Consider the following 27,024-nt stretch of genomic DNA (forward strand, 5'->3'; position numbering starts at 1 on the left):
GGTTGTAAGTGTGAAAAATGGTCATAAGCCAATTTTTTAGTACATTTGTAGCTTTGGTCACTAAGCAAACTTTTTGTAAGTCGAGGATGGTTTCCTAAAGACGATTGATCATCGAAAACGTCTGATCCGTCTTCCTCAAGAACTAAAACACGGTTGCCAAAAGAGAAGAAGAAACGAGAAAGACGAGAAGGCGTAGAGAATGTAACTGCGTGTATTGAGAAAGACAGATAACATTACAAACGAGCAAAGCAATCCATAAATAAGATTTTAAAAACAACAAGGACTGCAGATATGTTAGTTTTTAACAAGAGGCTAGGATTTTGCAAGCTGCTGTTTTAATCATGTACACAGAGTGATAATAATTGCAGAAATTGGACAGAATTTTGCTGGGCAATTCTGTATTGGAAAGGATGATAATGAAGTCTTCAAATCGCAGATTATTAGCAACAATTCTCTCTTTATTTCATGTTAAATCCATTTCCTTCTCCTTCCCCCTTTTTCCCTGGAATATGTCTCTGCTTTTCTATTATTACGCTGGGAAAAAATGGTTTTCTATTGTTTCTTGTTTTCCAGAAAAGCTTTTCAGACTTTAATGTCAGGACCTTCGAAAAGATGGCACAGAAATATGTGCAGGCTTCAGGGATTTTAATCCGTGGTGGAAGATTTAAAGGGAGATGGGCTAAATTTAATTGAACAGCATTCAGGTGGACTGAAGCTCTCTTGTCTGGTTTTTCTCTGGGATCAAAAGATATATAACTTTAACAAAAAAAAAAGTGTTAGGCGTTTGCTCTTTTGCACAAAGAGGAATTAATTTTCATTCATGTGAATGTATGTCTTGTAGCAAAGACAGCTTAAATCACTTCTGCGGGCAGATTTCTTATTATTTCTATATTTTTTAAAAAAAAATCCATAAAAATAATTCTGAAAACAAATAGATCATTCCTGTTTGTATAATAAAAGATCCTGAGCGTGAAAAGGGGAGATTTTGTAAGGAGATCATCTACTCCAGCCCACAGCTCAAACCTTGTTCTGCTACTTAAGATGCAGCTGGAGCAATTTCTTTCATTTATATCTTGATCCAGGAGCTCAAATGTGGGGTAGCTTAGGCCGAGAGAGGGGGGGAAACAAACGGGGCCAAGTCCAGGGAGCTGTGGCATCTGGATTCGAATACAGACCTTTGCTCTTCCAATACGTTCACCCTTGAACTACTAGATCAAACTCCCTGAGTGATGGCTGACACCTTCTGCTTAACTGAATAACAGAGTTGGAAGGGACCCTGGAGGTCTTCTAGTCCAACCCTGCTCAAGCAGGAGACCTATACCACTTCAAATAGCTGTCCAACCTACCTTTTTATACACGATTTACCTATACATGATTTATCTCTCATAAAAATGGAAATATACTGATGAGAGCCACCAATGAACTACCACTTCCTGTTTCCCGGTGCACAATTCTTCTGTATAGAGCTGAATTTGGCAGTAGCTTTTTTTTTTTTTTTAGCAAATCTGTGATACAGTAGGCTCGATAATATGATTCAGCCAGAGAGCCTTTGAGAAAATAGAAATCGTTACCCATCGGAGTTTAGAAGCCCCCAGAGTTAATCCATGGAAAGTCCACGGTGGAACAACTGGACACACAGACACACAAAGCAGTTTAGAAGTTGTCACATTGGATGCAGCCCAGCTTGGTGCAAACATACTTCCTGGATGCGATGCCTTGGTGCTTAACTGGAATCAAAACCTGTGTCGCACAACTCAAAATGGACATTTGCTACTATCGAGTGATTCTCGTAGCCGACGGATCCAACTCGCTTATAAAATATAATTAAATACGATTCCATTTTTTTTCCTTTCCGGCCACAGATGCATCTCCAAGTCTTTAAAGGTTACGTTTTCTTATTATATCGGAGGAATGTCGGTGCAAAAATAAGATTTTTGGAGTCCGGGTGTGAGTTGAACCCTTGCCGCAAATTTAAAAAAAAACGCCGAAGTTGTGAATGCTATTTTTCTACACTTTTCTCCCTTTGAACTAAAAGTCATCACTGGCTCGGATCTTTGTGGCCATTTTTTTTTTCTTAAAAAAATTGCAGTTGCGTAGCACACATGCAACATGAAGAGTTAAAAAGACAGGATAAGACCTCATGCCCGGAATATATTTCTTGCAAAAAACCTGGAAATATTTTGATCTTCAATCAAAGCTGGAAGGAAACCGAGTCGGCGAAGGTCACCAGGTAGCCAAATGAGACCCTCATTCCTTAGAGGGACTTCCTTAAATTTCATTTCCAGATCAGAATAAACTCATCTGTCGCTTTATCTCCCCAGGAAGAACCCCCCCCACATTTATTTTCCTGGCACCCGTAAGTGCCACCTCCTACCACCTACCCGTACCACTCCTACCCGTAAGTGCTACTCTCCTACCACCAACAATTCTTCTGCTCTTCTGGAAATGACAAACCTTGTGTCTACGGTTGGACAGCCTGGTGACCCGGGTGGGGTGGGGTGGGGGATCAAAAAACGCACGTGCGAAGCTGCCAGACGGAGACCCGGGTCTCTCTCCTGGAATTTGGGGTCCTCGGTATGGCCGAGAGCATCGGTAGGAGCGGCTCGATGTATCCAAAGCCAATTCTTTTTTTTTTTAAATTTAAAAAAAGGACAGCGATGGAAAAAAGATTTTTTTTTGGCAGTGTGATGGGATCCGCTCCTAGCTACGGATCTGGTGATCTATAGCAAGAGGATCGTGATGGCGAGGAACGCGGTGCCAGAAAGCATCAGAGCGAGCTCCGGAATGACTCCGCTACTCAGAGTGACCTCAAAACCCATAATTTCCTCCTTGTAGCCTTTTTCTCTAGCCGTGCACTTGAAGACGCCTTCGTCGATCGGCGTGTGCTGCCCAAAGCGAAGCGTGCAGGATTGGTCCTCCATGGCACAGGGGTAAACCTTCTTGTCCTTGACCCAGCTGTAGCTGGCGTGGTGGGACTTCAGCGGGCAGGGCAGGTAGATGTAAGCCGTGCGATCTACGCTGACTTTCTTGATGGCGTCCTCAGCTAATTTTTCTACCGGGTCCGGCATTTAAGGAGAGAGAAAGAGTAAGGCAGAGAGAGAGAGAGAGAGACATTCAACACAATGACAAGGAATAGCTTTAAGCTCCCTGACCAGGATGGTCGAGTTGAAAAGCTTGCAACGATGGGCTGGAGGACAGGCCGTGACCCACCTCAACCTTTCTCCATTGCATTGCCCAAAATCTTAAGGGCAAGGATGCAGAAGGGACGATCCAAACGACCATACGTGGCTTAGGAAGGCTTTGAATCAGAGGTGGGTTTCAGCCGGTTCTGGAGAACCGGTAGCGGAAATTTTGAGTAGTTCAGAGAACCAGCAAATACCACCTCTGATTGGCCCCGCCCCCATCTATTTGCTGCCTCCCGAGTCCCAGCTGATTGGGAGGAAAAGGGGATTTTGCAGTGACCTTCCCTGAAGTAGAGTGGGAATGGGGATTTTACAATAACCTTTCCAGAGAGTGGGGTGGGAATGGAGATTTTACAATATCCTTCCCCTGGTGTGGGATGGGAATGGGGATTTTGTAGTATCCTTCCCCTGGAGTGGGGTGGGAATGGGGATTTTACAGTATCCTTCCCCTGGAGTGGGGTGGGAATGGAGATTTTGCAGTATCCTTCCCCTGCCATGTCCACCAAGCCACACCACGCCCACAGAACCGGTAGTAAAAAAAAATTGAATCCCACCAGTGCTTTGAATACCTTCCATGTGAGGAAAAGGCATATAAAATACACATTTAATCAAGCCAACGTCTTCCCTCGTTCTCCATTTGAGATCAACCTCCTGTGACAAGAGGGAGGGCCCCTCCTTAAGGCCACCTCCACCCTTCCACCAACACTCCGAGTTCCTGCAAGGGGACAGAGTTACCTTCCGCTGCTTTGCAAGCCTGAGTGGTGCTGGATAAATCCAGGTTCTGAATCAACCTGTTGAAGGACAAAGTGGGAACATCTCAAGAACTTTGCTGCATCAAGCCAAAGCACCCCCTAGTCCTGTACTTCGTTTCTCCCTAGTCAATGACCCCATACTTGGTGTTAACTAAACCCTTCGGTCATAAAAGTGTGTCAGAAGCTCATGCACACAACGTTCTCCCTCCCCTCTTGGCTTTTGACCCACCTGTTGGTGTGGTTTTCCTGGGAGACGGCGGAACAAGTCTTTCCAGCTGCATCCCACCCACAGTAAGGGTCCCGGGCCAAGATGCAGTTCCAGCAATTTCCATTATATTGGCTGCAGTCTTGCAAGGGTAGACGCGTGACTTCAAACTCGGTGCTCACGTAGAGATGGCCCTACCAGAGACAAAATGGGTTCTAGTGCAAGGGGGAAGAAAGGAACTCGGTGAAGGAGGCTGTGGAGATCTTCTCTGGTCCTAGGAAAGGAGACACCAGTTCCCTTCCTACGTTGACTTCTCTGCGGTGGACAGAGTTCCTTTGGCAAGGGATGAAGTTCACAAAGATGATTCCTCAGCCATGGGAGTAAAAAACGTATTAGGAAGGAACTCTCTATTCTTCTCACTATCTAGGACCACCAACAGATCTGGAAAATGTATAGTTAACGTTAAGGATTCCTTGACATTCCTAGCTATGTATCTTCACCTTGTTTCAGGAGGTGGAATTCAAATAACAATTCTTGTCTTTGTTGGCCACACAACCAAATAAGCTGGGAGATATTACCTCCCATGGTGCCTGCTCAGCTCCCAGCATTTGCCCCCCGAATGTTGCACACAACCAACAGGTCTATTCTTTATCTTACCGTGGTGGCATCCAGGATCATCTGGGTGATGGGTGCTTCAGCCTTGAAGGGACTTAACTCAGCAATGATCACCGTCTGTTCTTTGCTTCGGAGGACTTTATGGATCTTCCCTTTGGCTGTCACCGCAAAAAAACCCCCCCAGAACTCTGGTTAGGTGGAAGGAGACCACAACGGTTGTTGTCTTTGTGATAGACGCAGGACGTCTTGCTAGAAAAACCTTGGGTCCATCCATCCATCCATGGGGTGAGGATGGCTTGCCTTTAAGGATGGGGAAGGAGCAGGGCTTAATTTGAGACTGGATGCACAAATGAATCAAGAACCTCAATAGATTCCTTCAAAGTCTAGTCTCATTCCTGTCACTAGAGTTGAAGACTCTAGAAAGAGTGCAGAGAAGAGCAACCAAGATGATGAGGGGACTAGAGGCTAAAACATATGAAGGCTGCAGGAACCCGCTCCCCTCTCCTGGCACGCGATGGCAAAAAGGTTAGCCATCACTGGTATAGGGCTTCCTGCCTAAGCAAAGGGTTGGACTAGAAGATCTCCAAAGTCCCTCCCAACTCCCTCATTCTCTTCTTCTGCTGTGTTTAGGTTTTGTGGGTCACCCACTTCCTTACACAACAAACCCACCAGTTCCAAGGAAGAGGACATCACGGGAGACATTGTTGGCATCTCGGGCCTTGTCCACCACCACCTGAGTGTACGTATCGTTCATCTGAAGGACATACAGAGGCTGCTCCTCATCTGGATAGACCACGGCTTCTAACTCTGGGTGGTCCTTAATGAAGGCCAGCATTTTGGCCAAGGAAGAGCTGGAATCTGGCGGAACACACTGTGGTTGGAGAAGGAAGGAGGCATGAGACATTCGTGGGGAGAAGGACATCCCGAATTTTAACCCAAATTCTGTCTGATCATGCAGAAAAGTCATTTCCTTCAGTTATTCTACAGAGGAATCATTGAGTCTGTCATCTGCACATCCTCTATGACTGTCTGGTTTGGCTCTGCAACCCAACAAGACAGACACGGACTTCAGAGGATAATTAGAACTGCAGAGAAAACAATGGCTACCAACCTGCCTTCCATTGAGGACCTGTGTACTGCACGAGTCAAAAAGAGGGCTGGGAAAATATTGACAGACCCCTCGCATCCTGGACATAAATTGTTTCAACTCCTACCCTCAAAACGACGCTATAGAGCACTGCACACCAGAACAACTAGACACAAGGACAGTTTTTTCCCCAAACGCCATCGCCCTGCTAAACAAATAATTCCTTCAACTCTATCAAACTATTCACTTAGTCTGCATTACTATTAATCTTCTCATCTTCTCATCGTTCCTATCACCCATCTCCTCCCACTTATGACTGTATGACTGTAACCTTGTTGCTGGTATCCTTAAGATTTATATGTTTCCTAATATGATTCGATTGCTTATTTGTTCCCTACGACTATCATTAAGTGTTGTACCTTACGATTCTTGATGAATGTATCTTTTCTTTTACATACACCGAGAGCGTCTGCACCAAAGACAAATTCCTTGTGTGTCCAATCACACTTGAACAATAAAGAATTCTATTCTATCTATTATTTTCCTGGCCCATTAATTCCAAAAGGCATTTTTAGAAATAACCTCTTGATCTTAACTCGCAAATGCCAAATATTTTTACATAATCATTGAATATAGCAGAATTGTTCAGGGCAGTGGGAAGTAAACAAAATTAAGTGGCAATCAGACACTTCGAATCCTGTTTGAAAACAGTAACAACAAAGTCACCGAAAGGCAGAGTCTCCAATAAACCGTACCGTGCCAGGTCTAGGATGAGGGACGGAGCCCGGAGCATCCTTGAATTTGGAAGTTTCAAAATAGGAGCTGATCCGATTCATCGAGTAGGAACAAACCGCAGAGGAGCCCCTTGGAAGAAATAAAGCAGATATATATATATATATTAAAAATAATATTGGGTGTTGAGTTTTGCATCAGTGTATCCTGGTTCCAAGTCACAATTGGGATTGTGCACATAAGGAACACAGCCTGGGAATTTCAGTACCATGGACAGCACCCAAGCAGAATATAGGTAGTCCTTGACTCAACAACAGTTCGTTTAGTGACAGCTCAAAGATACGACGGCACAGAAAAAGGTGATTTAGATCCATTTTTCACGCTAGGGATCCTGCTGTCATGTGATCCAAATTCAGAGCAATTAGCAACTGACTCACATTTACGACAGTTGCAGTGTCGTGTGATCACCAACTGCACCCTTCCGACGAGCCAAGTCAAGGGGGAAGCCAGATTCACTTAGCAACCGTGTTACTAACTTAATGACCGCAGGCATTCCCTGAACAGCTGTGGCAAGGAAGGTCGTAAAATGGGGCAAAATTCACTTGAGAAACGTCTTGCTTAGCAACAGAAATTTTGGGGTTAGTTGGGGTCGTCAGTCAAGGACTACCTGTATCAGCCTGGGGAATTCAGGACTATGGACAGCACCCAAGCAGGCTCACAGCCTGGGAATTTTAGGACCACGGACAGCACCCAAGTAGACAAGTTGCTCCAGCAGGGAATGGATTTAAAGGCAATGCTGAAAAGATTCTTTCTTTTGGTTGAACTTGAAGTATTTCCTCCTTAGGGTCCAGATTAAATCTCCCATCCCCCTGCCCCCCCAAAGTGAATTCCAGCATAAGCACCATCCCAAGCCCAGAAGACCTTATTGATTGGATGCATCCTCAACCGCGATAGGATTCCAGATCCAACTTCCCGTTGACCTGTAGGCCGTATCTCACCACTCACCATGGGCTGGAGAAGACCCCGTACAACGTTGTCTCGGCCTGGCCCTCCTCTCTGAAAACGAAGGTGTCCTCCAGGTGGTGGAAAAGCAGAGGTTGGTGGGGGTTTCCACACACCAGCCTAGCTTTGAGGAAGGTGCTCCAGAAATCCCCCGAGGCTGGTTTCTCTCCCTGATCCATCTGGACCCCCCCAAGAGATAAAAAGACACACCCTGAATCTCAATTCTTGAGATTTTCATTCCTTTCCATCCCATAAAAGAGAACATCACTTCCTACGATCTGGAAACGAATTCAACCTTCTTTAAGCTAGGATTGGTTTTCCTTAGATGCTCTCATCTGCCCATATTTTCCAAAGATGCTTGGGTCAATCATGGACCATCTTGACCCTACAGATGAGGTGGGACCCCCCCTTCCCCCCCCTTTCCTGGCCTTCCAGAAAAAACATCAAGACCTGGAACTGCCAACTAGCATGGGGAAGGGGGTTGCTTGTCTAAGACCATCATGCAACCCTGGGGGCTGTTGGTATCTGGAGGGCACTTCCTCCACCTTCTTAAACACTTAAATCTTCGTGGTTCTTAACTTTTTAAACTCTGTTTTTAATACAGTTTTATTAATTAATTCAATGTAGATGCTGCCCGCCTGACTATTGAATAGACTAAAATAACAGAACCGGAAGGGACCTTGGAGGTCTTCTAGTCCAACCCCCTGCTTAGGCAGGAAACCCCTACAGCACTCCAGACAAATGGTTGTCCAATCTCCTCTTAAAAACTTCCAGTGTTGGAGCATTCACAACTTCTGGTGGCAAGTTGTTCCACTGGTTAATTGTTCTAACTGTCAGGAAATCTCTCCTTAGTTCTAGGTTGCTTCTCTCCTTGATTATCAAGTGACTCCGTGCAGCCTATAAATTTAATAAATGAATAAACAGACTACAAACAGAGTTTGAAAGTCAAGCAGGACGAAAGTTTTTTTAAAAAGTTTTGATTTGGTTCTGATTGGGAAACTGCCCAGAGTCATTCAGGTAAAGATGGGCGGTGCAGAAATTTGATTGATTGATCAATCAACCAATCAAAATGTCATTCTATACACTGCTTTACCAATCCCTGACACTTGCCCCCTGCGCCCTCGATAAGACAGAAAACTCCTCCTTTTCCCAACCTTGCACACACGTCCAAGCCAAACTTTGTACAGCTCCTCATCCAGACCGGCTGACCGGTTGACCTCATTGTAGAAGAAGAAAATTTCGTCTTTCCTTCGGTCTTTATGCGGGAAGAGGGTTGCTCCTTCAAACTCAGCATCTAGGACAGAAAATTCAGGATGAGAGAGAGAGAAAAAAAAAAACCCCAGCCCAGCAGGTTTTATAATATATAATATAATATAAAAATAATTAATAAATAATATATTTATTATTAAATATATAATTAATATAATTAATAATGTAATATAAAATAAAAAACATGGGAAAAAAAGTTAGTCACATCATTGTTTAAGTGAATCTGGGTTTCCCATTGACTTGGCTTGTCAGGAGGTCGCAAAAGGGGATCCCCTGATCCGCCCCCCCCCGGGACACTGCGACCGTCATAAATGTGAGCCAGTGGCCAAGTGTTCAAATGTTGTGACCACGGGGATGCTACAAAGGTCATACGTATGAAAAACTGGTCATAAACGTGAAAAATGGTCATAAGTCCCCTTTTTCAGTGCCATCGTAACTTTGAATGGTCACTAAATGAACCATGGTAAGCCGAGGACTCCCTGTACTCCATTTTCAGGAAAGTGGGAAAAGGATCAAGGAATTTTTCTTACTGCTGAGCCAACTGTCCCTCGTCTTGATCCCTTTTTTCCGTCCGTAACTCCTCTGGAAGGAACTTTTATTCCCGGACAAGGCGGAGTAGAGGCTGTCTTCTGAAATAAGGAAAAAAGCCAGAGCTGAAATCTGTTTTTTTAATATAGAAATGTTGAATGTGTCACGCGTGATGCTGATTTGATTTCTTTTGCCTAACCTCCGAGTTGATCCTGCTATTAGGAGGGAAAATAGAATAGAGTAACAGAGTTGGAAGGGACCTTGGAGGTCTTCTAGTCCAACCCTCTGCTTAGGCAGGAAATCCTACACCACTTCAGACAAATGGTTATTCAATCTCCTCTTAAAAACTTCCAGTGTTGGAGCATTCACAACTTCTGAAGGCAAGTTGTTCCACTGCTTAATTGTTCTTAACTGTCAGGAAATTTCTCCTTAGTTCTAGGTTGCTTCTCTCCTTGGTTAGTTTCCACCCATTGCTTCTTGTCCTGCCTTCAGGTGCTTTGCAGAATAGCTTGACTCCCTCTTCTTTGGGACAGCCGCTGATATATATATATATATATTATTATTTATATATATATATATATATATATATTATTTCTATATATAATATATATATATATATATATAAATATATTATATATATTATTTCTATATATATATAGAAATAAAATAACAAACTTGAGATTTGGAAAGACATTTTAAAAAAAGGAATTTTGGCTTGTTCCGGAGCCCCTTACCGATGGCGACGGTGACGGCATTTTGCAAGGGTGAGGATGAGACGACATTCTCCCCCAGCATGGTGAAAATTTGGCCCTGGCTGCTTCTCTGCAGTGTTGTGTTGACCTGAAAGAAAAAGGGAACCAGAGATCAGCCTGCCCATAAAAGCAATTCAATGATACCCTACAGATTCTTACGGTTGCTCAAAGCCCCTCCTATATTGGTTGCCTAGCCCCTTACCAGAATCCAGCATTTGGGAGAGCCTGCATTCGTGCCACAGACCAGGGTTTTATCTTCTATCCTTTCAATCATCTGGATGAAGTTGTCACAGTTGCCCTACGAATGGCAGAACAGGGAAATTAAACTTATCCAACTCAACCCAACCCAGCCCAGCACAACCCAACCCATCCAGCACAACCCAACCCAACCCAGCACAACCCAATAAAATCCAATCCAACCCAACCCAACAAAACCCAATCCAACCCTATGCATCCCATCCCATCCTACCCCATCTCATCCAACCCAACTCAACCCAACCCAATAAAACCCAATCCAACCTTATGCATCCCATCCTATCCTATCCCACCTCATCCAACCCAACCCAACCCAACCCAACCCAATAAAACCCAACCCAACCCAGCCCAACAAAACTAAACCCAACACAACAGAACCCATCCAACCCAACCCAACAAAACTAAACCCAACACAACAAAACACAACCCAACACAACCCAACAAAACTAAACCCAACCCAACCCAACCCAACCCAACCCAATAAAACCCAACCCAACCCAGCCCAACCCAATAAAATCCAACCCAACCCACCCAACCCAACCCAATAAAACCCAACCCAACCCATCCCAACCCAACCCAACAAAACCCAGTCCAACCCTATGCATCCCATCCCATCCTACCCTATCTCATCCAACCCAACCCAATAAGACCCAATCCAACCTTATGCATCCCATCCTATCCTACCCCATCTCATCCAACCCAACCCAACCCAACCCAATAAAACCCAACCTAACCCACCCAACCCAATCCAATCCACCCAACCCAACCCAATAAAACCCAACCCAACCCAACCCATCCAGCCCAACCCAACCCAACCCAACCCATCCAACCCAACCCAACCCAACCCAATAAAACCCAATCCAACCCTATGCATCCCATCCTGTCCTATCCCACCTCATCCAACCCAACCCATCCCATCCAACCCATCCCAACTCAACTCAAGTGAACTCAGCCCAATCCAACCCAACCCTAGCTAAGTCTTCTCTGGGGGTCGCTCTGTGCCTGGAAATGGAAGTAACTGGAGGAAATAAAAGTCCTGTCAAGCTATCAGTTTAAGTTGGCTTAAGGAGTTGGTTCTCACCAACTAGCCAAGACTGGGTCATATGTTGGATTTGAGGAGATGGAAACTGTCTCTGTTCAGATGCAAAGCCTCTCCAACATCTCCCTTCCCTTGGAGAAAACATCCATCCCTTTTCAACCTGAGCGGCCAGCTCACCTTCTCTGCTCTCTTACAATCCTTCTCGGCCTTCTCTTCGACACGCACTGGCACCTGGGCACCAGACAGGGAGAGAGAGACACACACACACACACACACCTTGAGCTTTGTGAATTTGTTATCACGGTCATTAAGCAAATCACTCAGCCAATCTGGCTTTGTTTATCGGAAGCTGGCTGGCAAGACCCCACAACCGTCGAAAATCTGAACCGGTTGCCAACACCCAAGTTGTGAGCCCAGGAGCACAACAGGGCTGCGTCGGTCCTAAGTTGCTTTTTCCCAATAGCATTGCAACTTGTTGTTGAAAGAAACTGTTGTAGGTCGAGGACTATCCGTAGGAGATTTGGATGGTGGGATGGGATGGCTTACCTCCGTGGGCGTGATTTCAGAACCCACAAATGTCAGAATCCACACATTCCCTCGCCCTCCGACAATCAGCTGAGGGGACCCAGCCTCATGGAACATGGCCATCAGCCTTTCCTTCTGATTGAAAGTTCGGGTCACGGCATCTGGGGGGAAAAAATAAAAATCTTATTAAAAACAACCACCCGGATTGGAACCCGGTTCCGAGAACTCACCCCGTGGTTCTTCAAATCCATTCAACTCCAAGCTTCAGAGCCCCTGCCAGCCATCCTCACAAACTGCTGAGTTTTTTTTTTCAATCTCTGCCCGTCTTCAACCTCTTAATAATCTTAATATTTCAATTTTCAATTTTTTAAAATGAATTCAATGCAATAAAAACAATGGGAAAAAAATGTATAATTTTGCAGGTCAGTCCCCACTGTTCGTCGAGGAGATCCATTGGAGTTCTGAATTCCAAAGTGGCTTCCAAAATCTGATCCTGTGGGATAGACTGCCCTGGCAGAGGGAAGCTTCAACTCAGCCATTCTGCTTCCCAGATTGGCCTCTCCCGGCTGCCAACAAACCACCATCGACGGAAAGACCTGAGATTCCTTGCAACCTCTGGCCCTCCAAGCTTCTCTTTAACCTCTCCCAGAATAAACATTTGCTCCAGATGTGCGCTGGAGGCCGGTCAGCAAAACTACCCCTCCTTGGCGATGCTAACCTGGAAAAAGCCCGTTTCGTGGCTCTTTCCTCCATTTTCCCTTTGGTTTGCAGTCCGGAATGGGCCACTGTGCCACGGCCACCCCGCCCTGGGAGAACAGTTACACTAATATCCAAGAACTATCCAGATGGACTCATTAAAGCCAGGACAGCATGCAATGTGAATGACCCAAATTAAAATATATACCCTCTTTCCCTGAAAATAAGACCCAACTGGAAAATAAATCGTAGCATGATTTTTCAGGATGCTCATACTCCCCAAAAAAAGCCCCAGTTAAGATTGTCAGCCAAACGGATGCATTTATTCCCCCCAAAATAAGACCTAACCAGAAAATAAGCCCTCATGTGCCTTTCAGAGCAAAAATTAATATAAGACCCGGTCTTATTTTTAGGGAAACACGGTATATATTTTCATTATTTTCAATGCTTGAGTTGAATTGTTGATGAACCTTTTTGCAATCGGTCCCAGCCTCCGGGAAATGCACCAAGGGCTGGCATGCACCCTTCACACGCTAAGATTGCACCCGTTTTGCTAACTCCTGCCGAAACCAAGACAATCAGGGTCTGCCCCCCCCCCCCAAAAAAAGCCATCTCGGTTTATTTTAGCCGGCTTGGATGCCGACTGTATATTTCATCGTGGGAAGGATCGCTCAAAGCATCCAGAAGCTGCAATCCTTCTTAATCCATTATGCCAATAGATGGGCTCGGGGAGACGCTGCCCGTTTGGGCCCCTGGCAAATTGCGACCCTCCCCACCACACACACACCAATCAGTCACAACAAGGGACCACACCTTGTTGTTATTGGCGCCCTTCGCATTTTTATCCAGGGGAGGGCGAGGCGAAGGCACTTTGGGTTTGCAGGGCTGAGTCACACGGAGGGAAAGTCACCCCCCCCCCCGAGCACTGTCTGTTTTTTTTTCTTCATTCCCCCCCCCCCAACTCTCCCCACCCCACCCTTTTGCTGTGCTACATATCTCGGTTTTTATCTGCATTGCAGAGGGGACTCAAATCATTTTGACCTGCTGGAGCAAAATCTCTTTTGCTTCCCCCCCCCACCACCACCACTACCACGTAAGAGCTGGAAATCCCTGGTCTGCTTTGCAAAACTACGTGCCATTCGGCTGTCCTTGCATTGGGAGAAGGTGGCGGGGAGAGCAAGGGAACAAAATTCATTCGGAGGGTTTTGTGAAGTTTCCGAAAGATGCCCTAATTAATTCATGAGCTTTCAAGTTGCCAGTTTTTTTTTTTTTTTAAACCAAGATCTGATGCCCCTTAAGAGCTGAGTTTTGCTCCCGGGGTAAGAAAAAAATCCTCCCTCTTATTTTGCAACTTTGGAATCAAGGAGAAAATCAAGGGGAACTTTGTCAAGGGGAAAATTATTATTATTATTATTATTATTTTGCTCTCTCCAAAACTTTGGGGCTTGCAAAAGGGTTTTTCACTGACTTAAATAGAACCTCCAGTTGGAGAGGCAGTCTACCTGTTCATCTGGGAAGGGAGGCTTTCTGAGAAGGATCCCGTTGATCTCTGCGGGGAGGTTAGACTAGAGCTGGGTTGCCTTCTGATCTGATCCGATTGTCACGGAACTGAACATCGGAAGGAAATACTGAAGATTTAATTGCTTTCTTCCTTTTTTTTTTTTGCGGTTCATTGAATTGTTGGGAGTCAGACAGACCGATAAAACAGGAGGGTTGTGGCTTGCCGGGTACAGCTTAAGTAAATCACTCCGAACAGTTTTTTGTTGGAGCTGGCCTTGAAAACATTCGTTTCAAAAAATAAAATAAAATTGGGACGTTAATCCTCCATGGATCAGCGCAGTCTATCTGAGCGCCTAGGCCCCAGAATTCCAGAGAAAGCAACCGGGGCCGTTGAATCCTTTTCTTCTTTCCCCCCTGTTTTTGGAGGACTTGTTCACACATCGAGGGACTTGGGCCAACTTTAATTTAAATTTTATACCGAATTTCTTGCCAATGGGGGAGCTTTAAAGCAGCGTTGAAAATGGGCAGATCTGGCAACGGTTTAGCAGCCATTCTGCGGCTGGAAAGGTGGGGGGGGGATGCCCTCCCTCCCAAAAAAAAACCCAAGTGCCTCTGGAGCTCAATTTTGAGGGCTCGGGCACTTTGCCACACTGTGCATCACAAAATCTCCGCCGGCGCCAAAATATTTATGTTCTGCAAAAGAAACGACAAGAGCCAGCTGTTTAATCTCTCCTGCAGGAAAACCTCGCTTAGAAAAATGCATCTAAGAGAAGAGGCCATAAAATGTCTCTGCAGCAAAACCCAGAATCCGCTCCTCCCTCCCTTCCCGTCCCTGTTTTCTAATGTCTAATTATTTCTTTCTAATCCGGGAGAAGAGCAACCCTAGAACGAAGGGAAAAATTTCCCGACGGCAGGAAGGAAGAACAAAAAAAACAAGAAAATCCCAAATGGGCCTTTTCCTTAACAGTTGGATAAAAAGACGTATTTTCCAAAGCACCAGAAGACGCGACGGATGGAAACGAATCAAGGAGAGAAGCAATCTGGAATTAAAGAGAATTTTTTTAAAAAACAATGAGGACAATTAACCAGTGGAACCCCTTGCCACCAGAAGTTGTGGGCGCTCCAATATGGAAGGTGTTTAAGAAGAGATTGGACAGCCACTTGTCTGAAATGGCATAGGGCCTCCGGCTTGAGCGTAAGAGGGTTGGACTAGAAGATCTCTAAGGTCCCTTCCGACTCTTATTATTCTGTTTTCTGGTTGTGCAGATGCCAAAGAACTTCCCCACCCCACCCGCCCAATCTCAGGTGTCTAAATTTTCAAAGAAGCAAAACGTGAATATCCTTCAACTTGGATAATTTTTTAAAAAATTGTCAGTGAGCAGTGCAACGTTTCTTTAAAGAGGAATAAATCCACCTAGCTTGTACATTGGGATTCTAACCTCTATAATGTAGCATATTGCTTCACGTAAATGAACTCTTTTCCTCTTGGAAGCCTGGTTGGTGCTTCTTTGCAAATCCCACCCTGCTGCTAGTCCTCAAGGATTTCTCTAAAATCCTACCAATGCTTTTTCTAAACTCCTTTTCTTCCAATTTCTCTCTTGGCCAGCGAATGGTGGGTTTCAAAGTTCATTGGGTTGAAAGGAAGGGCAGCATTTGTGCCCAGCAGCTCCAGGCACCGCACACAGGGTTCCTTCCCCTAGTTTTTCAGACACAACAACCCTGCCAGGTAGGCCAGGCCAAATGAGGTGCTTCTGTGTCTGAATGCAGGGAGACCCACATTTCCCAATGAAATCCATTAACTCGAGTTCCGAGAATATGGAGTAAGTGGCCATTAGTCTATTTTCTAAAACGTTCGTGACTCAGCATAGAAGGATTGGCCTAAATCAGACGCATCCTTGCTAAGAATTTTAAATTGCTTTTTGAGGTTTGCTTGCAGGGGGAAAGGGTTTGAGGCAGAGGTTAGGGGGGGAAAAAACCCAACCATTTTGCAACAGGATTAGAGTGGTTTGGTTGGTTGTGTTTCTTTTTCCCCTTCCTTTCTTTTTCCTGCTTAAATTCAATATCCTGCCTTAATTCAATATATTCATTAAATGAGGGAACAGGATGTTTTCGGTTCTTTGGAGAAAAAGATTTGAGAAGACGGAAGGATTTGCTGAAGAGCAGCTGGACTTTTTCAAAACCCTGGCATTTAGAAATTCAGCCTACTCACGCATCCCTCTGCAATCTGAAAGGGGATGCAAAATAATAATAATAATAATAAAATAAAACATTTGCAGATATCAGCTCCTTGGGAAGGACCGGAGAGGTAGATAGAAATGCCAAATCCAGACTGAACCACTGGCTGACTCTGCAAACAATCCTCAAAAGAAAACAGGTGACCAACGGGAATCCAAATATGAATAATAATAATAATAATAATAAGAAGAAGAAGAAGAAGAAGAAAAGAAAGCTCAGTTTTTGAATAATAATAATAATAATATTAATAGAAAAAGAAAGCTTACCTTTGGAAATAAGAAGGAAAAAGCTCATTTTAGCAATTAGAATCATAATAATAAGAGAAAAACCCCTCACCCCACTTTTTCCAATCAGCATTATAGAAATTATAGAAAAAAAACCCTCCCCTTTTGGAATCTACATAATTGTAATAGGAAATAATAATAATAATAATAATAATAATAATAATAATAATAATAATAATAATAATAATAACGACGATAATGCCTCATCTTGAGAATTACAGTGATTAAAATGATAGAAAAAAAGCCTTTGGCATAATAATAATAATAATAATAATAATAATAATAATAATAATAATAATAATAATAATAATAATAACCGAGGATGCTGGCAGCAACCCATATCAACCATCAGTGCCAGTCAATATTTGTGACACATTTTTAAATGTTCAGTTGACTGAGTTTCATGTTTAATGAACAAAAGAGATAATAATAATAATAATACAACTTTAGAAATTACAGTCATAAACATTATAGGAAAAAGCTTTTGGGCATCAAAATAATAATAATCCTGGGGGAAAAAAAACCAACCCTTACCTTTAGGAAAATGACAGGAAAAAGCCTTTGGCGTCAAAATCATCATCATAATAAGAAAGGAAGCTTACCTTTCGGAATCAGCCTCAGCCGGGGAATATTTTGAGAGGCGCCCAGATAAAAGAATGCAAAAAGGCAGAAAAGGAGGAAAGACCCCATTTTTGGGGAGGCTGGCTGGAACTCTGCAAAACGGGGCAATTTCAGAAGGGCTGAAAATTCAATTCAATTCAATCCTTGCAGGAGATTTCTTAAAGGCAGGATCATCTTATTCTGCCTGGAGCCAGTGCCGGTCTGCGCCTCCCTTCCTTCTCTGTTTTCTAATTTATAGTCCAATTAAATAAAAAAAAAAAAAAGAAAGAAAAAAAGAAAGAAAGAAATGAGGATCCATCAAGAACCGGCTCCCTCAAGCGGCCGGCGGAGAAGAGCAGAGAAAAAAAACAGAGATGCTGTCACTGAAAGAGAGATTTGCAGGCAGCAGGGAAAGGATGACAACAGAAAAAACGGGACCGAAAACCTTTGCAAGAAGAAATGAAATATGGAAGGGGTGGGGGAAGTCATTAGCCATGCAGCCCCTGCGGGGGAATTGCAAGCAGAGAGGGAAAAGATGGAAAAGATGCAGGATTTTAAACTATTATTATTATTATGACGTCTGGGAGGTGGTGGGGAGTGAGTTGAACAGGGACTGCATTGGACACTAAATGAAACATGTTGGGAATTTGAGATATGGCCAGATTTTCAGAGAGGGACCTTCCTTCCTTGCCTTCTGTTCCTTCCTTTCTTCCTCCTTTCCCTTCTGCTCCTTCCTTCCTTCCTTCTTTCCCTTCCTTCCCGCCTTGTTCCTTCCACTGCTTTTCTTCCCTCATTTTTCCTTTCCTTTTTCCTTCCTTTCTTCCTCTGCTTTCTTTCTACTGTCCTTTATCCTTTCTTTCTTTCCTTCCTCCTTTCCCTTTCTTTTTCAATTTCCTTCCTTCCTCTGCTTTTCTTCCGTTTCTTTCCTTTCCTCTGCTTTTTTCTTTCCCTTCTTTTCTTCCTCTGCTTTCCTCCTACTCTATTCTTCCCTTTTTCCTTCCTTCCTCCCTTCCCTTTCTTTTTTGAAATTCTTCCTTCCTCCAATTTTCTTCCCTTCTTTCCCTCCCTCTGCTTTTTTCTTTTCCTTCCTTCCTTTCTTTCTTCCTACTGTATCCTTTATCCTTTCCTTTCTTCCCATTTTCCTTCCTCCTTTCCCTTTCTTTTTCAATTTCCTTCCCTCCTCCCTCTGCTTTCCTTTCGTTTCTTTCCTTTCCTCTTTTTTCTTTTCCTTCCTTCTCTATCCTTCATCCTTTCTTCCCTTTCTCTCCTTCCTCCCTTCCCTTTTCAATTTCCTTCCTTCCCCCCTCCCTCCCTCCCTCTTTTCCAATTCCCTTCCCGTCTTCCTCTCCTCCTGCAGAGCACTTATGGGAGACCCCAGGCTGAAATTCATCCTTTCTGCTTCGCCATCTCCTGGGGGGGCTTTCAGCCAAAATAAACCGCTCGCTGGCTCGATCAATAACGTTCCCTCTTGCTGCGTCATCCTTGTTCTCAGGCGAAAGCCCCTTGCCTTTCTCCAGGACGGAGAGGTTTTGGAAGCCGGGCAGCGATTCGAGAATCCCTTGTTCCTCCTCCTGAACGTCATCATGGTAGCCCACCCACCCAATTCTCCAATTTTCTGCTGGCTGGAATGAACGCTGAACCTCGCAATGGCAGCCATCTTCATAAGCTCTTCCTCGGCTTCACCAAGGATGCAAACCAAGCATCATTTTCTCAGCCGGCAATTTAACGTTTGCAAGATCGGCCTTTTCCTTCCTCAAATTTCCCTTCCTTGGCCTGGGAGAATTCAAATCAGGGGTGAAATCCAGCAGGTTCTGGAGAACTGGTAGCGGAAATTTTGAGTAGTTCAGAGAATCGGCAATTAGCACCTCTGGCTGGCCCCAGGAGTGGGGAGGGAATGGGGATTTTGCAGGATCCTTCCCCTGGAGTGGGGAGGGAATGGGGATTATGCAGTATCCTTCCCCAAGGGTTAGGGAGGGAATGGGGATTTTGCAGGATCCTTCCCTTGGAGTGGGGAGGGAATGGGGATTTTGCAATATCCTTCCCTTGGAGTGGGGAGGGAATGGGGATTTTGCAGTATCCTTCCTCTTCCACGCCCACCAAGCCACGCCCACAGAATCAATTGTAAAAAATTTTGCATTTCACCACTGATTCAAACCCACTTCCGTGCCGAAATTTCCAGGAAAAGCAAGGACCACCAATAAGACGACCGCGTTCCTTTAAAATGGGGCGCACTTCAGTTCCCTAATACAGGTAGACTTACGACCATTGAGCCTCAAACATTCTGTTCTTAAGCGAGGCATTTCTTAATGCCCCGTTTTACGACCTTTGTTGCCACCGTTGTTAAGTGAGCCCCTGCAGTTCGGTTCCCCAGCCAGATGCATGGACTTCAACTCCCAGAACCCCCCAATTAGCAGGTGTGGACTTCAACTCCTAGAATCTCCCAGCCAGCATACCTTTTAGATTTTTTTTCAATGAAAAAGAAACTTCTACAAACTTCCAACTGCTCTAAAACTGCCCGATTGTTCTTACAGAGAGTGGATTCTGCTCTGTACAGACTTGGAGAAAAAAAATAAATAGAATTGCTCAGATTAATGCAATTAGATGGAAGTTTCCAGGCTGCAACCTGGAATAATAATAATAATAATAATAATAATAATAATAATAATAATAATAATAATAATAATAATAATAATAATAATAATAATAATAATACCACCACCACCCACTAGATGTTTCAGGTGCAAGAAAGAATGGCATGTATTTATTAATAAACAGGCTGAGTTGACAAAAGTCCCTGAATTTTGGTTACATCTGAATTCATATCTTCTTTTCCTGTAATTACAGAATTATTTCTCTATTCGTCATTTCCTTGGAAAAAAAAGTTTGATGAGCAGTTAAGTTTTTTTTTAAAAAAAAATATGGCAAGGGAGATGTCACTCAATCCGTTGCTAGTTTTTAATATATATATCCTAGCTGTGACTCCAGGTGAGAGAAAGATGGCATATTGGGGTGAACCAAAGACATGATTGCAATTCTCAAACAGCCAGCCCCCCCCCTCGATTTATCTGCTTGAACCTCTTGGTGGAGAAGAATGAACTTGAAGAGCTGCCACCTCAAGAGTTCATCTCGGCTTTTTGGGTGAGGTTCTTTGTGGCTTTTTGGGAGAGGGTCTTCGTTGACCCACGATGGCCTTGTAACCTCGGGAAAGATGGGTCTCGGCGTGAATCACCTGGTGAGTGACATTCCCTCGGCCTCTGCTGTAGAGGAAAATGAAGGTGAAGCAGATGAGGACGGAGCAGAGAAAAGGGACAATCCCGATGGTCAAGATGCCCAGCCAGATGCTGGCGTGGAGGAAGAAGATGGAGGAGATCATCGTTTTATTGCGCAGACCGAAGTCCTTCCAGACCAGGGACTGGTTGAACAGAGGAACAAGAACCTGAAGAGAAGCTATCATAGAATCATTGCCGGCCGCGTTGCTCGCAACACAATGGTAGAGTCCACTGTCTTCAAGCAGGGCGTAAAGAATCTTAAGAGTCCCATCAGGAAGGACGGTTGACCGGCCTTTGCCGGTTGAGTCTAAGGTGACGTTTTGAGGGTTCACCCAAGAAATACTGGGTGGTGGATCTCCATCACCGCTACAAGTCAAGTTGGCCTCCTCCCCTTCGTGAACGACCACTTTCTGGAAGGTCTTCTTCTCAATCGTAGACTTCCGACAGGTGAAGTGGTGTGCCAGAGCACTGGAGAAGTCATGGAAGACCTTCTCTCCTCCTTCTTCTGAGCTGGTGGCGCAGATGGGCAGCTGAGCCTCAAAGTTCAACCTCTGTCGTCTCTTCAAGATCCAAAGGAGGCGACAGTCACAGGCCAAGGGGTTTTGGTCCAGCCGAAGGACTTCTAGGTTCCCCACCGAGTGGAAGACCCTTTCTTCAAGGGTCTGCAGATGGTTGGCTGAGACGTTGAGGAGACGGAAATGGACAAGGCCTTCAAACGCATTGGCTTGGATCGTGGCCAGTCGGCCACCCGTAAGGTGGAACTCTCGGAGGCGGGAGAGATCCAGCAACTTCCTTCCACGGATCATTGAGATGGGATTGTAAGAGAGGTCAAGGAGATGGAGATGGGCCAGGTGCTTGATGGCCCTATAAGGAACATCATGGAGGTTGCATCTGACGATGTACAAAGAAGTGAGGTTGAGGCCAGAAAGACTTTGGGGCTCCAGAATTTTCAAGAAAGGCCACTGGTTGATCTCCAGAATTTTCAACTGATGGAGTTTCCGAAAGGAATAGTTGTGGAGGACTCTGAGGTTGAGAACATGGAGATGAAGCTCCACCAGATGGTGAAGGTGGGACAGGGCCTCGGTTGGCAGGCTGGTGAAGTTGCATTTTTGCAGAGTGAACCTCCTCAGATGTTGGAGGCCTTGGAAAGCCTGACCTGAAATCAAGACCAGAGGATTGTCCCTTATGTCCAGGCTCCCAAGACTGAAGAGGTCTTTGAACGTGTGATCCAAGAAGACGAGGATCTTGTTGCCCCTCAGGTCAAGAACGGAGAGGTTGGGCAGCCCTGTGAAGACCCCATCTGGGACCATCTTCAACTTGTTGCCCGCTAGTCGGAGGGTCATGATCTTCTGAAGGCCGTTGAAGGCCCCCTGTTCAATGTTGGAGATGATGTTGTAGCTGAGATCCAGCTCTTTTAGGGCTTGGAGACGGGAGAACATGCCCTGATGTAGGGTACGAAGGCTGTTTTGGCTTAAGTCCAAGAATTCTGAATCCGGGGGGATCTTGATGGGCACAATGGTCAGATTACGGCTGTTGCAGAAGACAACTTTCTCCTGAACCAAACATTTGCACCTGAAAGAGCAGCTCTGTCCAGATCCCACCAAGAAGATCATCCCCAGAAAGATTTGGAACCAAGAGGATGGCAGATCCGGCGCAGAGGTCCTGCTCAACATCTCGAGAACTTCCTGAAACAACAGCTAAACAACACAAAGGCACCAACAATTAGAAGGCATCAAGAAACAGGAAGAAGAAGACCTAACATACTGAAGCTGGATTTTGAACATCTGGAAAGGAACATTTGCAGTTCAAGATGGATTTTTTCCCCCCCATCTTGAGTTTTCTTACCTAAGTAAGCCACATCTGAGAAACTTTTGGGGTCTTAAGAAGGGGGGTGGTGTCCACCTATTCTCCAAAGCTCCTGAAGGCAGGACAGGAAACACCAGATGGAAACTAATCCAGGAGAGAAGCCACCTGGAATTAAGGAGAAACTTCCTAACAGTGAGGACAATTCACCGGTGGAACTGCTTGCCACCAGAAGTTCTGGATGCTCAAAACACTTTTAAAGGAAAGATTGGACAGCCACTTGTCTGGAATGGTCTAGGGTCTCCTGCTTGATCAGGGAGTTGGACTAGAAGACCTTCGAAGCCCCTTCCAGCTCTATTCTTAATGATGGAACGCATACATACAGGGCTGGGCTGCTGGGGGTTCGGGAGAACCTTTAGCTAAGATTCTGTGCAGTTCGGAGAACCCCCAAATCCCGCTCCTGGCTGGCCAGGAGTCTCCACGCAGTCCGTTTTGGATGCAGGTACGTGCAGGGCCCGTGCAGACGCTCAGGGAGATCGAAAAATGGACCTACTGAGAGTTTGGGAAGGCCGGAAACAGGCCCGTTTCCGACCTCCAGAGGACCTCTGGAGCCTGGGGAGGCCGTTTTTGCCCTCCCGGAGGCTCGAGAAAAGCCTCCGGAGCCCGGGGAGGGCAAAAACGCCCCCCTCCCTGCCATGGTGCAGGAAGCCAACTAGGCCACGCCCACCAGGGGTGGTTTCTACTTACCTTTACTACCGGTTCGCAACGGGATCGCTGGTGCATGCGCCTTTGCTTCGGCACACGCGCAGATTGCTGATGACGACATCCGGGGCCTCTCGACAGTTTTACTACCGGTTCTTGCGAACCGGTCTGAACCGGGGGCAACCCACCACCGATGCCCACCCAGCAACCGGGCAAAGAACCCCTTGCTAAAATTTTTGAAGCCCACCGCTGCGTACGTACCCTCCACCGTGAACTCCGGAATAAAAAGCAAGAATGCCTCTGATAACCCTGGGCTTCTATCGCCCATCCATGCTCAAGAGGGCATCTCAGAGAAAGCTCCCGTATTCCACCCAGCCACCACGATGCAATTTCTTTTAAGTAGCTCCTTGGCAAATTTCCCACCGGTGCATTAAAACAGAGGCAGACGTCCGTAGCAAAACAAGAGACGAAGAGGCCAAGAACACAGAGGCTACGGGGCAGCCCAGGGGGGCAGGAGATGATGGAGAAAGAGGGGTCAGGAGAGGTCAGGAGAGGTTGGACGTTCGTGCCAGAAGGCAACATCTAGGGGGCTTGGGGATCTTCAGCACGGCCATGTCCCCAAAGTGTTGTCCAGTCTCTTCTTAAAAACCTCCAGTGACGAAGCCCCCACACAGCCTTGGTAGTACAGTGGTCTAAAGCACCCTGTTATTAAGACCAGCTGCCTGCAATTACTGCAGGTTCGAATCTCGCCAGGCTCAAGGTTGACTCAGCCTTCCATCCTTTCTAAGGTAGGTGAAATGAGGACCCAGTTTGTGGGGGCAATAAGGTGAACTTTGTATAAATATACAAAAGGATGAAGGCTATTGCTTAACGCATTGTAAGCCGCCCTGAGTCTCCGGAGAAGGGCGGCATATAAATCAAATCAAATCAATAAATAAATAAACATCTTCCAAAGGCAAGGTTTTTAAATTCTACTTGATTAATTGTTCTCACCGTCAGGAAGATCCTCCTTAATTCCAGGTTGCTTCTCTCCTTGATAACTTTCCAACCATTTACTACTTCTTCTTGTCCTACTTTCAGGTAATTTCAAGATGAGAACATTTCTGGATTAATTTTGGCCAGCCGAAGCGAGCCACTCCCTCCCTCCCTCCCCACCACTTCGAAACCACAAATCCTAACAATAACGCAGCCCCCATTTTATCCTATTGTGCTTAGTGCGCTTATAAAAAGATTCGGGAAAGCTTTCAGAGGCCTGCTAAAGAAGCTGGATTTTTTTTTTTTTAAATTGCCAAAATTTAAGGGCAGGAACGTGAAACGGCTCGCTTGCTAAAGCTCTCCAAGTTTGTTCTAGTTAAGCACAAGGGTTTGAGATGTCGGGGGTGCGATAGATGGACTCTGGGAGGCCCAATGGCACTCTGGGAAGATCCCGGAGATGCTAGGTAGCAAATTTGAGGGGGGGGATCCCAGTTTTTCCAAGAAGTAGGAAAGAAAGATGCTTTGTGGGGGAAGGAAAAATAAATTTTTAAGGGAAGCATAGATGGGTGAAAAAAAAAATAACCTCAAAGGTTTTGGAGAAGAATTTGCAATTGTTCTTTCTTCTTCACAGCCCTGTTTGGTCCTCATCCTTTTACGGAGAACAAAATGTGATGCAAAATTGGCACCTCGCACATTTTCAGCGGGCGGATGGAGGGAAGCGATCGCTCCCGCAGAGCCTCTGGCTCGGAATTTGCATCTTAATGGGAACATTTAATTAACCCAATGCAGGCAAAGTGGGCCAAGGAGAGGCAGCAAGAGAAGAAAATAATAATAATAATAATAAAAAAACCCACGAAGCTTAAATGGAAGATTTACTTTGGCCCCAAAGTCCTGCCATCACAGATTTACAAAGAGGGGAAAACAAAAATCAGAATTTCCCCCTTTCTCTATACGGAAATAAAAAACAGAGATGCATCGAGAATCAACCCCCCTCTTCACTTTTCCTCCGAAGACGCACCTGGGTTTTATCCTGGAAGGAGAATCCCTTACGCTCCAGGTCAGCGCAAGCGTCTAGTCCTCATTGAGGAGCCCAGATTTAAAAAGCCGCTCCACTTAACTCACAAAGACACCGCATCGAATCCTGCGGGCATCTGCTTGTTATGACAAATCCCTGCCGTTTGTAAACCTGTTGGATTTGAACCTGGTTGAACTTCCACCCTCCGGAACATTTTACCCAGATATTTTAACCTACCTTGCTGGTTTTTTTATGGCTGGAAAACTCCAAATTTCAAAGCTTCATAAACTCCGGTATATAAAAAAAAATGGGCCCCTTATAGGGGGTGGCCTGTAAGTCCCTTGTCAAAAATCTTCCCTCTGGATGTGGGGACTGACACAACCCACAAATATCTGGGGCAGAGAAACGCCAGATGGGAACAAAAGCTCAGTGCTGCGTCTTCCCCAAAAACTCCTCCATAAACCTATATTTAAAAAAAAGAAAAAAATAAGATTATATTTTAAGAGTCTCCCCCTGCCAGATTTTCTATTCTGACTCTTCAAAAGCAGCTTATTTTTTATTTCTGATCGAGCGGAGAACATCTCTCGGCACCTTGAACGCGGCGATAACCGTGGGCTGAAATCATTGCTCTGGATAGTTTCTTTAAAAAAGGAAGGTGGGAAAAAAAAGGTACGTGTTTTGTGTGTTTACATTAGCACCCACACAAGGAAATGGGGCTAAAGCTTCCTTTTATCTTCCAAGCTGCCATCACACAGAGTTGCAACGGGGAAACCTCGATTCTACACATCCCAGCCAGTGGATGGGATTCATCCGGTTCGCACCACTTCGGGAGAACCGGCTGTTAACTTTCTGAGCAGTTTGGCATAGTGGTTGTTGGAAGAAATCATTAGGGCAGAGAATCGGTTGTTAAATTCCTTGCAATCCCATCACTGATCCCAGCTAAGCAAAAGACGAGCTTCCTTCATTGACCCAGCCTTCCTTCGACTTTCCGGCAGGTCTTTCCCCCCCACCCCCCCGTTTCTGGATTCGAACCTGGGACTTCAGCATGGCCAGACGCCGATTGGGTTACGTTCACACGCTAAGCTGGCCTCTCAATGCCAACCCTGGAAGTTTTTAAGGTGACGTTGGACAACCATTTGTCTGAAGTGGTGGAGGGTTTCCTGCCTAAGCAGGGGGTTGGACTAGAAGACCTCCAAGGTCCCTTCCAGAATAACTCTTCTGTTATTCTTTTAATATTAAGAGCGATTTTGCAACGCTTTCAGTTACGCCCCCCCTCGTGCCTTCCCCGAACAAAATAAAAAATACATGTTTCACCACTTTCTCCTTCCAAAGAGAAGAAAGTTGCACGAGGCAGGTGCCTCCCCTGCAAATACCTTCAAAAAGAGCTCAGAAATGGCTTACCTGGGGATGCTCCCACCGCTTTAAGAGTCCGTCTCCCGTCCCTCCGTCCTCTCTCCTCTGTGGCCGTCAGCCCTGCCTTGAGAACATTCCCTTCCCGACTTTCTGTCATTTTTCTTCCTGAGTTTTTTTTTTTTTGTTGTTTTTTTTTTACTGCTGCTCGGCACACAAAGCGGCAAAGCAGGACGACAACACACTCACTCAAACACACTCACACAATTCTCACAAACTGCAGCTGCCGCCGATTTTCATTCCAGCAACCCAACGAAAATTGAAATTTATCCATTGGCTCGCGAGTCCAAGATCAAACTCGGCCCCTCTCCCGTTTCCAACTTAGGGTGGGTGGGCTTCTCACGCTGGGAAGCCCCCCCGATTGAGCCCCATTTTTTTTAAAAAAAAACAAACAAAATCCCCTGGGAAAAAAAAGAGCTGGTGACGGCCACGGTTTCCCTTACCGAGGGGCGAAGGGTTTGCAGGCTGTAAACCATCAAGAGGCAGGTAAATTTTGTTTTATTAGGCCTGTGCATGTCATCAGCAAATGATCTCAGATTCTTAACCATGGATGTAAGTGTGAAAAAATGGGTTGTCAGTCATTTTTTTCAGT

At 45.3% G+C, this 27,024-nt stretch overlaps 2 protein-coding genes across 2 annotated transcripts; both read right to left on the minus strand.

Annotated features, from left to right (window-relative positions):
* Positions 1–193: 193 nt before the first annotated feature.
* LOC117676294 (semaphorin-7A-like) lies at positions 194–17,504 on the minus strand. Its single transcript, XM_034435680.3, has 14 exons — positions 17,261–17,504; positions 11,965–12,104; positions 11,596–11,649; positions 10,327–10,422; positions 10,107–10,212; positions 9,375–9,473; positions 8,730–8,869; positions 7,579–7,754; positions 6,597–6,705; positions 5,424–5,625; positions 4,797–4,912; positions 4,164–4,333; positions 3,918–3,973; positions 194–3,052 (listed from the first exon to the last, which is right to left on the minus strand). The coding sequence occupies exons 1-14, from the start codon at positions 17,346–17,348 to the stop codon at positions 2,721–2,723; spliced, it is 1,884 nt and encodes a 627-aa protein (XP_034291571.2). The 5' UTR covers positions 17,349–17,504; the 3' UTR covers positions 194–2,720.
* A 2,486-nt stretch (positions 17,505–19,990) lies between these two features.
* On the minus strand, positions 19,991–26,545 carry LINGO4 (leucine rich repeat and Ig domain containing 4). The gene is made up of 3 exons (XM_034435677.2): positions 26,424–26,545; positions 25,260–25,485; positions 19,991–22,224 (listed from the first exon to the last, which is right to left on the minus strand). Exon 3 carries the CDS (start codon positions 22,198–22,200, stop codon positions 20,380–20,382), a length of 1,821 nt encoding a protein of 606 aa, XP_034291568.2. The 5' UTR covers positions 22,201–22,224; positions 25,260–25,485; positions 26,424–26,545; the 3' UTR covers positions 19,991–20,379.
* Between the last annotated feature and the right edge of the window lie 479 nt (positions 26,546–27,024).

The sequence above is a fragment of the Pantherophis guttatus genome, chromosome 18 (genome assembly GCF_059756535.1).
Source record: "Pantherophis guttatus breed Tessera chromosome 18, ASM5975653v1, whole genome shotgun sequence".
NCBI classification, from domain to species: domain Eukaryota; kingdom Metazoa; phylum Chordata; class Lepidosauria; order Squamata; family Colubridae; genus Pantherophis; species Pantherophis guttatus.

Coding starts and splice junctions, on each gene's coding strand:
- LOC117676294 (XM_034435680.3), bottom strand. CDS start 17,348: ATGGGGTCTTTCCTCCTTTTCTGCCTTTTTGCATTCTTTTATCTGGGC. Junction 10,423..11,595: donor ATTGTAAGAGAGCAGAGAAG/GTGAGCTGGCCG, acceptor TGCCATTCGTAG/GGCAACTGTGACAACTTCAT. Junction 3,974..4,163: donor CAGGAAAACCACACCAACAG/GTGGGTCAAAAG, acceptor GTCCTTCAACAG/GTTGATTCAGAACCTGGATT.
- LINGO4 (XM_034435677.2), bottom strand. CDS start 22,200: ATGTTGAGCAGGACCTCTGCGCCGGATCTGCCATCCTCTTGGTTCCAA.